The sequence below is a fragment of the Engystomops pustulosus genome, chromosome 9 (assembly GCF_040894005.1).
Source record: "Engystomops pustulosus chromosome 9, aEngPut4.maternal, whole genome shotgun sequence".
Lineage (NCBI taxonomy): Eukaryota > Metazoa > Chordata > Amphibia > Anura > Leptodactylidae > Engystomops > Engystomops pustulosus.
The window spans coordinates 108,802,503-108,815,037 of NC_092419.1; the positions used below are offsets into that span (position 1 = coordinate 108,802,503).

General features: G+C 54.2%; 1 protein-coding gene across 2 annotated transcripts in view; it reads left to right on the forward strand.

The window, feature by feature from the left end:
• AK8 (adenylate kinase 8) overlaps positions 1 to 4,399 on the forward strand; it is an 86,205-nt gene extending 81,806 nt beyond the window's left edge. For both annotated transcript variants that reach the window (XM_072125531.1, XM_072125530.1), the window contains 2 exons: positions 3,689 to 3,769; positions 4,036 to 4,399. In XM_072125531.1, coding sequence (XP_071981632.1) covers positions 3,689 to 3,769; positions 4,036 to 4,291 — 337 coding nt within the window. In that variant the 3' untranslated portion in view covers positions 4,292 to 4,399. The remainder of the gene's footprint in view (positions 1 to 3,688; positions 3,770 to 4,035) is intronic.
• Positions 4,400 to 12,535: the final 8,136 nt, after the last annotated feature.

Sequence of the window (12,535 nt, forward strand, 5' to 3'; positions counted from 1 at the left end):
TTATATTCTTGTACATAGGGGGCAGTATTATAGTAGTTATATTCTTGTACATAGGGGGCAGTATTATAGTAGTTATATCTCTGTACATAGGGGGCAGTATTATAGTAGTTATATTCTTGTACATAGGGGGCAGTATTATAGTAGTTATATTCCTGTACATAGGGGGCAGTATTGTAGTAGTTATATTCTTGTACATAGGGTGCAGTATTATAGTAGTTATATTCCTGTACATAGGGGGCAGTATTGTAGTAGTTATATACTTGTACATAGGGGGCAGTATTATAGTAGTTATATTCCTGTACATAGGGGGCAGTATTATAGTAGTTATATTCCTGTACATAGGGGGCAGTATTATAGTAGTTATATTCCTGTACATAGGGGGCAGTATTATAGTAGTTATATTCCTGTACATAGGGGGCAGTATTATAGTAGTTATATTCTTGTACATAGGGGGCAGTATTATAGTAGTTATATTCTTGTACATAGGGGGCAGTATTATAGTAGTTATATTCTTGTACATAGGGGGCAGTATTATAGTAGTTATATTCTTGTACATAGGGGGCAGTATTATAGTAGTTATATCTCTGTACATAGGGGGCAGTATTATAGTAGTTATATTCTTGTACATAGGGGGCAGTATTATAGTAGTTATATTCTTGTACATAGGGGGCAGTATTATACTAGTTATATTCTTGTACATAGGGGGCAGTATTATAGTAGTTATATTCTTGTACATAGGGGGCAGTATTATACTAGTTATATTCTTGTACATAGAGGGCAGTATTATAGTAGTTATATTCTTGTACATAGGGGGCAGTATTATAGTAGTTATATTCTTGTACATAGAGGGCAGTATTATAGTAGTTATATTCTTGTACATAGGGGGCAGTATTATAGTAGTTATATTCCTGTACATAGGAGGCAGTATTATAGTAGTTATATTCTTGTACATAGGGTGCAGTATTATAGTAGTTATATTCCTGTACATAGGGGGCAGTATTGTAGTAGTTATATTCTTGTACATAGGGGGCAGTATTATAGTAGTTATATTCCTGTACATAGGGGGCAGTATTATAGTAGTTATATTCCTGTACATAGGGGGCAGTATTATAGTAGTTATATTCCTGTACATAGGGGGCAGTATTATAGTAGTTATACTCTGGTACAGTGGCGGTGAACCTATGGCACTGGTGCCAGAGGTAGCACTCCAAGCTCTTTTTGTGGCTACCAGGGCCATCACCCCAGCATACCAGACAGGACTCAAAGAATTTTCCTGCATTTCAAGCAACTTAAAAGATGCTGTAGAATGTGTAGAATTATCTTTTGAGGACCTCCCGCTGGCCCCATGATTCTCTTTGTACAGAGGGACACTGGAAAGAAGCTACAATGATGCAAATTTTAGATATATAAACTACTTTACTTATTAATAATATTTTGTAACTAATTTGCTGTAATAATCACTTATGCGTCTGAAATCCTCCCACGGGGTTAATAATTAATTTTCTCTAAACCCCCCCCCCCCCTCTCTGTGAAGGCATCTGGCTCTGCGAGTGTCAGTGAGATGTAAGACAAAAGACTGTGTTCTGCTGGTGGCTTTTAATCATGTAATTGCCTGGTGACATTTAACACGGTGGCTTAGTGTTACCCCCGCGGTATAATGAGGGTAGGAGGATCCGGCGCGTCCTGCGCCCCCCCCTGCCCCGCAGCAGACGGCCTTCTGCGGGGAGAGCACTTTAACTACAGCGAAGTTTGGCCGAGCTTCTACATATTACAGCGGCGACACGCACACACACAATTGAAGTATTTGAAGGCGATGAAATATGCATGGCTATCGGTGACAGCGCCATAAAGTCAGGCAATTAGGCGCGTAATCCGAGCCGCGCGCAGCCCATGGCAAGGAAGCCGCACTTCTCTATTAGTTAAATGCATTTTGTAGGGTCCTCATTCCATCAAATCAACTAACACTTCCTTTAATTGGCTGATAAATTATACAGCGGGGCCCATTACCATTTAATAACGGGTAAACATTCCTGGGGCCCCGCGCTGTAAAGTCGGGAGCCCGCTCATTAATTCCTTAATTTCAGCTGATGGAAGGAGCCGCTCGCACTGTCAGCCTCCGGCGATGAAATGAGGGATAAGGAAAATTTAGAAGAAGGAGAAGATGAGATGGGGGGGGCGCTAAGGAACGGAGATAAAAAAAACTTTATTTTCTAACATCTGTGTGGGGAAGTGGATGTGCGCGGCGCTGTCAGCCCCCCGGATGAGTGACAGCGGTGGCGGAGGCAGTAAACAGCCCATCTTGTTCTATTACCCCCCGCCCCACTCTGTCCCCATGAATATTTCATTACAGGACGCATAAATATTCATCCTAATCGCTCACTACAGTCGTTATTATTTCTGTTTTCTGACAAACTCCCATAAAATATTCAGCAAGGTTTTTTTTTTTAGTTTTGGTTTTAAATGACATTTACACACATGATTGTCGCCGCTGACGGGGAAGGGGTTTTTTCTTAGTTTCTAGGGGAGGGAAATCCTAATTCCGCTCTTAACGACAGGAAATGGGACGTCAGATTTGATGAGATTATTAGATTATTGGATTATGAAATTAAACACTCTGTGCCCCCCCCCCCCATATTTGTAGTATCCGAGATGATCAATGGGTTAATGCATGTGATGTGGGGTTTGCGTCTTGTACTACTACTACTACTCCTATTCTCCAGATCCTGGACCATGCAGGATCTCACCCACCCAGTCACTTATCAGTCACTTTCTTAGGCTTCTGCACTGCTCACCAGGTCAGGCGCCGTGCACTGTATAGTGGCTGTGCTTGGTATTGCATCTCAGCTCCTTTCACTGCAATGAGACTGTGACTGGTGGAGGTGACATCACAGACCATGTGACCGGACGTCTGCTCCCCGGGTGCTGCCATTGATCTGATCTGATTGGTGATCAATTTGAAAAAATAACTAAATACAAAAATAATTTTATATGTTAAATCAAAAATGTTCTGTGACTTTTCAAGATCTCTGCAAAATCAGCAAAAATGAGGATTCAGTGTGGACATCCAACAGCTGAGAATTCATTCTGAACAGGGTTTGCTACAATGTATCAGTGCAGGAAATTGTTTGTGAGTTAAAAACCCAACTAGATGCTTTGTCCTGGACTGACTGATACATTGTAACAAAGCCATGAGGAGCGGAATAGGACAGTCAGTAATGTGATTACTATCAGTTATATTGAGCTGCCCCGGCCTATGGAGGGTCTGTACATGACCCCGACATCAGATCGTGACTGAGGGTCCAATGCCTTCATCAGATGGGATAGTACTACAAGTGCCAGCAGTCACTGGCCCAACTTTATCAAAACCAGTGCAGTGTCCTGTGTAGTCCTGCGGCTCCTGCACTGCCCCGGCAGAGTGCACCCACTTTTTTGGTGCACCTTTACCATGGGGCGTGCGACACAATTCTGTCAGACTTTGCATGATAAATGTGGCGCAGAGTCTGACTGAGCACCGGACAATGCGTCGTGTATAGCGCAGCACGGACGCTTTATAAATACATGTGCAGCATTTCCTGCTGAAAATAACGCGCAAAGTCCGACAGAAACCGGTGCAGGGGCTGTAACAAATGTGGGGCACAGCCGGGATGATGAGAGTAGTAGGTGTCATGTCTCTCTCTTCTCCCTGCAGGGTCTTCTTCCTGGACATCCCGGATGACGTGGCCATAGAGCGGCTGTCCCTGCGGATGACGGATCCCGTCTCCGGGGAGAGGTGAGTTTCCAGCGATGAAAGGGGCAGATCTTAAAGGGGTTGTCCAGAGATAAAATGTATATGCATAGGATATCAGCCCTGTTAATCAGCGAGGTCCCGATTCCATAGAAACCACAAGAATGGGGGTCAAGTATGGGTACAGCCGCTCCATTCTCTGCCAGAGCGCTCCACCGGGACCCCTGGGAAAGCCCCTTTAGGGCATCAGGATTGGGCAGGGGTTACTGATTTGGGGGACTCTGAGTCTTTGTGTATCCGATCTTTGGCAGGTATCACAGCCTGTACAGACCGGCCCCCCGGGTGGAGGTGCACGAGCGGCTGCAGCAGAACCCGGCGGACGCGGAGCAGAAGGTCCAGGCGAGACTAGACATGTATCACGCTGGTGCCGAGGAGCTGGAGGAGTTTTATCAAGATGTCGTCCACGTGAACGCCGATCAGGACCCCTACACCGTCCATGAGTTCATCGAAAGCTGCGTAATAAGACCCCTTCCTAAGCGTGACCCCAGGGGGCCACCGTCCACCTGATCAGATCAGCTGGTGGAGGGTCACAGCACATGACATAAAGGAGACCCCCAACCACATCCCCTCCTGGTGGTGACCTACAGCTTTACCTAATAAAGGTATACGACAAGATCAGTGCAAGCAAATATATGGGAGTATTCCAGAAGGCTGAAGTATGGGGGTCCTCCGGGGATATTTGGGGGTCCCCTGGCAGGCTGACGTATGGGGGTCCTCCGGGGATATTTGGGGGTCCCCTGGCAGGCTGACGTATGGGGGTCCTCCGGGGATATTTGGGGGTCCCCTGGCAGGCTGACGTATGGGGGTCCTCCGGGAATATTTGGGGGTCCCCTGGCAGGCTGACGTATGGGGGTCCTCTGGGGATATTTGGGGGTCCCCTGGCAGGCTGACATATGGGGGTCCTCCGGTGATATTTGGGGGTCCCCTGGCAGGCTGACGTATGGGGGTCCTCCGGGGGTATTTGGGATCCCCTGGCAGGCTGACGTATGTGGGTCCTCCGGGGATATTTGGGGGTCCCCTGGCAGGCTGACGTATGGGGGTCCTCTGGGGATATTTGGGGGTCCCCTGGCAGGCTGACGTATGGGGGTCCTCCGGGGGTATTTGGGATCCCCTGGCAAGCTGACGTATGGGGGTCCTCCGGAGGTATTTGGGGATCCCCCGGTGATATTTGGGGGTCCCCTGGCAGGCTGACATTTGGGGGTCCTCCAGCAGTGGCTCCGGTAGCTGTCAGCAGCGTTTGCTCTCCTGATTAATATTCTGGTCTCGGCCGCTCCTCTCCGCCATGATATTAGTTCCTCCTGAGTGGATGGAGGGGGAGGGGCTGATCTCATTCTCATGCATAGGGAAGTGCTCTGCTCCTAGTCTGGGGTCACAGGTCGCCTCCCTCAGGCTTTGTCGCAGGCCAGGTCTAAGCATACAGAGCGATACCAGAACATGCGGATACACTTGTTCTACGCTCCCTCTGCTGCGCAGCGATCAATTGCAATTCATTTAATTATCACACACAAAGCCGCCGGCCGCACCGCCCTGAGGCCGCCTTAGAGGGGCGCCACATACTGACCAGCAGCAGCGCTGCACGGGGGTAGAGTTATGGTTCATAGCACATGGGGCAGTATACAGTGTGGTCTACATGAGGTGATGGCGGTATATAGCATATGGGGCAGTATACAGTGTGGTCTACATGAGGTGATGACGGTATATAGCACATGGGGCAGTATACAGTGTGGTCTACATGAGGTGATGGCGGTATATAGCACACGGGGCAGTATACAGTATGGTCTACATGAGGTGATGGCGGTATATAGCATATGGGGCAGCATACAGTGCGGTCTACATGAGGTGATGGTGGTATATAGCACACGGGGCAGTATATAGTATGGTCTACATGAGATGATGGTGGTATAGAGCACATGGGGCAGTATATAGTATGGTCTACATGAGATGATGGTGGTATAGAGCACATGGGGCAGTATGCAGTATGGTCTACATGAGATGATGATGGTATATAGCACATGGGTCAGTATACAGTATGGTCTACATGAGATGATGGTGGTATAGAGCACATGGGGCAGTATATAGTATGGTCTACATGAGATGATGGTGGTATAGAGCACATGGGGCAGTATGCAGTATGGTCTACATGAGATGATGATGGTATATAGCACATGGGTCAGTATACAGTATGGTCTACATGAGATGATGGTGGTATAGAGCACATGGGGCAGTATATAGTATGGTCTACATGAGATGATGGTGGTATAGAGCACATGGGGCAGCATATAGTATGGTCTACATGAGATGATGGTGGTATAGAGCACACGGGGCAGTATACAGTAAATGGTGTGGAGCCGCAGTGTACAGGGGGGAGGCAGCTGTCTGTAAATGGTGCGGAGCCGCAGTGTACAGGGGGGAGGCAGCTGTGTGTAAATGGTGCGGAGCCGCAGTGTACAGGGGGGAGGCAGCTGTGTGTAAATGGTGCGGAGCCGCAGTGTACAGGGGGGAGGCAGCTGTGTGTAAATGGTGCGGAGCCGCAGTGTACAGGGGGGAGGCAGCTGTGTGTAAATGGTGCGGAGCCGCAGTGTACAGGGGGGAGGCAGCTGTGTGTAAATGGTGCGGAGCCGCAGAGTACAGGGGGGAGGCAGCTGTGTGTAAATGGTGCGGAGCCGCAGTGTACACGGGGGAGGCAGCTGTGTGTAAATGGTGCGGAGCCGCAGTGTAAAGCAGAGAACATTGCAGTCCTATAATCCAGAATACTTGATAATCTGGGTAAGAGACCTCCTGCCTCGTGTATGTGATAGCGGGGAGCAGCTCTCGGATTGGAGAATTATGGAAGCGTTAAAGTTGCAGGAGGGTGCAGCGATGAGCGTGTGAGATCTGAGGGCGATGTACGGCGCGGGGAGGGACGGATGTAAGCTGCGAGCCTTTGTCTGCAGGCGACATGAAAGGAAGATGCGAGTCTCCGCTGCCGCCTGCTACACGGAGGAGCCGCTGATCTTCTGTCACACATCCGCGCCCGACGCCTTTAATGTGGAAATGTCGGCTTGAAGTTGCGCTGTAGAAGTTGATTCAGTTCTGGAAAGAATGGATTCCTTTTTATGTGGGAACTTCAAAGCGTCTTTCTTCTGGCGGATGTGACGGCGCGTACATGCATACATCTGAGGGTGGCGCCGCTTATCATCTCCTTACACAAGGATATATACACTCAGCATCACTGCCAGGCAAGAGGAGCTACAGGGGTGGTCCAAGAACAGCGCCACACCTGGTCACAGGCTGTGTGTGGTACTGCAGGCCAGTCTAGTGTACACAATGGCCGCTCAGAAACTGCTGTACAAGAAAACAGATCTCCAGATCCTGGACCACATCATCTCCTGGGATCTCCTCATCACCCCCGGCCCCCCCGACGTACAGCTCCCCCAGGATCTCCTCATCACCCCCGACCCCCCGACGTACAGCTCCCCCAGGATCTCCTCATCACCCCCGGCCGCCCCGACGTACAGCTCCCCCAGGATCTCCTCATCACCCCCAGCACAAACCCCCCCCCCCCCACGTACAGCTCCCCCGTATCTCATCAGCCCCCCCCCCCCCGATGTACAGCCCCCCGCATCTCATCACCCCCGATCCTCTCCGTACAGCCCCCCGCACCTCTTCACCCCCGCTCCTCTCCGTACAGCTCCCCCGTATCTCATCACCCCCGATCCTCTCCGTACACCTCCCCCGTATCTCATCACCCCCGATCCTCTCCGTATTTCATCACCCCCGTATCTCATCATCCCCGATCCTCTCCGTATTTCATCACCCCCGTATCTCATCACCCCCGATCCTCTCCGTACAGCCCGCTGTATCTCATCATCCCCGATCCTCTCCGTACAGCCCCCTGTATCTCATCATCCCCGATCCTCTCCGTACAGCTCTCCCGTATCTCATCATCCCCGATCCTCTCCGTACAGCCCCCCGTATCTCATCATCCCCGATCCTCTCCGTACAGCCCCCTGTATCTCATCATCCCCGATCCTCTCCGTACAGCTCCCTCGTATCTCATCATCCCCGATCCTCTCCGTACAGCCCGCTGTATCTCATCATCCCCGATCCTCTCCGTACAGCCCCCTGTATCTCATCATCCCCGATCCTCTCCGTACAGCTCTCCCGTATCTCATCATCCCCGATCCTCTCCGTACAGCCCCCCGTATCTCATCATCCCCGATCCTCTCCGTACAGCCCCCCGTATCTCATCACCCCCGATCCTCTCCGTACAGCTCCCCCGTATCTCATCACCCCCGATCCTCTCCGTACAGCTCCCCCGTATCTCATCACCCCCGATCCTCTCCGTACAGCTCCCCGTATCTCATCACCCCCGATCCTCTCCGTACAGCTCCCCCATATCTCATCACCCCCGATCCTCTCCGTACAGCTCCCCCGTATCTCATCACCACCCCCGATCCTCTCCGTACAGCTCCCCGTATCTCATCACCCCCGATCCTCTCCGTACAGCTCCCCCATATCTCATCATAACCCCCGATCCTCTCCGTACAGCTCCCCCGTATCTCATCACCCCCGATCCTCTCCGTACAGCTCCCCCGTATCTCATCACCCCCGATCCTCTCCGTACAGCTCCCCCGTATCTCCTCATCACCCCCGATCCTCTCTGTACAGCTCCCCCCGTATCTCATTACCCCCGATCCTCTCCGTACAGCTCCCCCGTATCTCATCACCCCCCGATCCTCTCCGTACAGCTCCCCCGTATCTCATCACCCCCGATCCTCTCCGTACAGCTCCCCCCGTATCTCATTACCCCCGATCCTCTCCGTACAGCTCCCCCGTATCTCATCACCCCCGATCCTCTCCGTACAGCTCCCCCGTATCTCATCGCCCCCGATCCTCTCCGTACAGCCCCCCGTATCTCATCACCCCCGATCCTCTCCGTACAGCTCCCCCGTATCTCATCACCCCCGATCCTCTCCGTACAGCTCCCCCGTATCTCATCACCCCCGATCCTCTCCGTACAGCTCCCCCGTATCTCATCACCCCCGATCCTCTCCGTACAGCTCCCCCGTATCTCATCACCCCCGATCCTCTCCGTATTTCATCACCCCCGTATCTCATCATCCCCGATCCTCTCCGTACAGCTCCCCCGTATCTCATCGCCCCCGATCCTCTCCGTACAGCTCCCCCGTATCTCATCCCCCCTGATCCTCTCCGTACAGCTCCCCCGTATCTCATCGCCCCCGATCCTCTCCGTATTTCATCACCCCCGTATCTCATCACCCCCGATCCTCTCCGTACAGCTCCCCCGTATCTCATCACCCTCGATCCTCTCCGTACAGCTCCCCCGTATCTCATCGCCCCCGATCCTCTCCGTACAGCTCCCCCGTATCTCATCACCCTCGATCCTCTCCGTACAGCTCCCCCGTATCTCATCACCCCCGATCCTCTCCGTATTTCATCACCCCCGTATCTCATCACCCCCGATCCTCTCCGTACAGCTCCCCCGTATCTCATCACCCCCGATCCTCTCCGTATTTCATCACCCCCGTATCTCATCACCCCCGATCCTCTCCGTACAGCTCCCCCGTATCTCATCACCCTCGATCCTCTCCGTACAGCTCCCCCGTATCTCATCGCCCCCGATCCTCTCCGTACAGCTCCCCCGCATCTCATCACCCTCGATCCTCTCCGTACAGCTCCCCCGTATCTCATCACCCCCGATCCTCTCCGTACAGCTCCCCCGTATCTCCTCACCCCCGATCCTCTCCGTACAGCTCCCCCGTATCTCCTCACCCCCGATCCTCTCCGTACAGCTCCCCCGTATCTCATCACCCCCAATCCTCTCCGTACAGCCCCCCTGTATCTCATCACCCCCGATCCTCTCCGTATTTCATCACCCCCGATCCTCTCCGTACAGCCCCCGTATCTCATCACCCCCGATCCTCTCCGTACAGCTCCCCGTATCTCATCACCCCCGATCCTCTCCGTACAGCTCCCCGTATCTCATCACCCCCGATCCTCTCCGTACAGCTCCCCCGTATCTCATCACCACCCCCGCTCCTCTCCGTACAGCTCCCCCGTATCTCCTCATCACCTCCGATCCTCTCCGTACAGCTCCCCCCGTATCTCATCACCCCCGCTCCTCTCCGTACAGCTCTCCCCGTATCTCATCACCCCCGATCCTCTCCGTACAGCCCCCCGTATCTCCTCATCACCCCCGATCCTCTCCGTACAGCTCCCCCGGGATCTCCTCATCACCCCCGATCCTTTCCGTACAGCTCCCCCGTATCTCATCACCCCCGATCCTCTCCGTACAGCTCCCCCCGTATCTCATCACCCCCGATCCTCTCCGTACAGCTCCCCCGTAACTCATCACCCTCGATCCTCTCCGTACAGCTCCCCCCGTATCTCATCACCCCCGATCCTCTCCGTACAGCTCCCCCGTATCTCATCACCCCCCAATCCTCTCCGTACAGCTCCCCCGTATCTCATCACCCCCGATCCTCTCCGTACAGCTCCCCCGTATCTCATCACCCCCAATCCTCTCCGTACAGCTCCCCCGTATCTCATCACCCCCCGATCCTCTCCGTACAGCTCCCCCGTATCTCATCACCCCCGATCCTCTCTGTACAGCTCCCCCCGTATCTCATCACCCCCGATCCTCTCCGTACAGCTCCCCCGTATCTCATCACCCCCGATCCTCTCCGTACAGCTCCCCCCGTATCTCATCACCCCCGATCCTCTCCGTACAGCTCCCCCGTATCTCATCACCCCCGATCCTCATCGTACAGCTCCCCCGTATCTCATCACCCCCGATCCTCTCCGTACAGCTCCCCCCGTATCTCATCACCCCCGATCCTCTCCGTACAGCTCCCCCGTATCTCATCACCCCCGATCCTCTCCGTACAGCTCCCCCCGTATCTCATCACCCCCGATCCTCTCCGTACAGCTCCCCCGTATCTCATCACCCCCGATCCTCATCGTACAGCCCCCTGTCTCTCATCACCCCCGATCCTCTCCGTACAGCTCCCCCGTATCTCATCGCCCCCCGATCCTCTCCGTACAGCTCCCCCGTATCTCATCGCCCCCCGATCCTCTCCGTACAGCTCCCCCGTATCTCATCGCCCCCGATCCTCTCCGTACAGCCCCCTGTATCTCCTCACCCCCGATCCTCCCCGTACAGCTCCCCATATCTCATCGCCCCCGATCCTCTCCGTACAGCTCCCCCTTATCTCATCGCCCCCGATCCTCTCCGTACAGCTCCCCCGTATCTCATCGCCCCCGATCCTTTCCGTACAGCCCCCCGTATCTCCTCATCACCCCCGATCTTCTCCGTACAGCTCCCCCGTATCTCATCACCCACCCCCCGATCCTCTCCGTACAGCTCCCCCGTATCTCATCGCCCCCCGATCCTCTCCGTACAGCTCCCCCGTATCTCATCACCCCCGATCCTCTCCGTACAGCCCCCCGTATCTCCTCATCGCCCCCGATCCTCTCTGTACAGCTCCCCCGTATCTCCTCACCCCCGATCCTCATCGTACAGCCCCCTGTCTCTCATCACCCCCGATCCTCTCCGTACATCTCCCCCGTATCTCATCACCCCCTAATCCTCTCCGTACAGCTCCCCCGTATCTCATCGCCCCCGATCCTCTCCGTACAGCTCCCCCGTATCTCCTCATCACCCCCGATCTTCTCCGTACAGCTCCCCGTATCTCATCGCCCCCGATCCTCTCTGTACAGCTCCCCCGTATCTCCTCACCCCCGATCCTCATCGTACAGCCCCCTGTCTCTCATCACCCCCGATCCTCTCCGTACAGCTCCCCCGTATCTCATCACCCCCGATCCTCTCCGTACAGCCCCCCGTATCTCCTCATCACCCCCGATCTTCTCCGTACAGCTCCCCGTATCTCATCGCCCCCGATCCTCTCTGTACAGCTCCCCCGTATCTCCTCACCCCCGATCCTCTCCGTACAGCCCCCCGTATCTCATCACCCCCGATCCTCTCCGTACAGCCCCCCGTATCTCCTCACCCCCCGATCCTCTCCGTACAGCTCCCCCGGGATCTCCTCATCGCCCCCGATCCTCTCTGTACAGCTCCCCCGTATCTCATCACCCCCGGTCCTCTCCGTACAGCCCCCCCGTATCTCATCACCCCCGACCCTCTCCGTACAGCTCCCCCGGGATCTCCTCATCACCCCGATCCTCTCCGTACAGCTCCCCTGTATCTCATCACCACCCCCGATCCTCTCCGTACAGCTCCCCCGTATCTCATCACCCCGATCCTCTCCGTACAGCTCCCCCGTATCTCATCACCCCCGATCCTCTCCGTACAGCTCCCCCGTATCTCATCACCCCCGATCCTCTCCATACAGCTCCCCCGTATCTCCTCACCCCCCCCCCCCCGATCCTCTCCGTACAGCTCCCCCGTATCTCATCACCCCCGATCCTCTCCGTACAGCCCCCCGTCTCTCATCACCCCCGATCCTCTCCGTACAGCCCCCCCGTATCTCATCACCCCCGATCCTCTCCGTACAGCTCCCCCGGGATCTCCTCATCACCCCCGATCCTCTCCGTACAGCCCCCCGTATCTCATCACCCCCGATCCTCTCCGTACAGCTCCCCCGTATCTCATCACCCCCCGATCCTCTCCGTACAGCTCCCCCGTATCTCATCACCCCCGATCCTCTCCGTACAGCTCCCTCGTATCTCATCGCCCCCGATCCTCTCCGTACAGCCCCCCGTATCTCCTCATCACCCCCGATCCTCTCC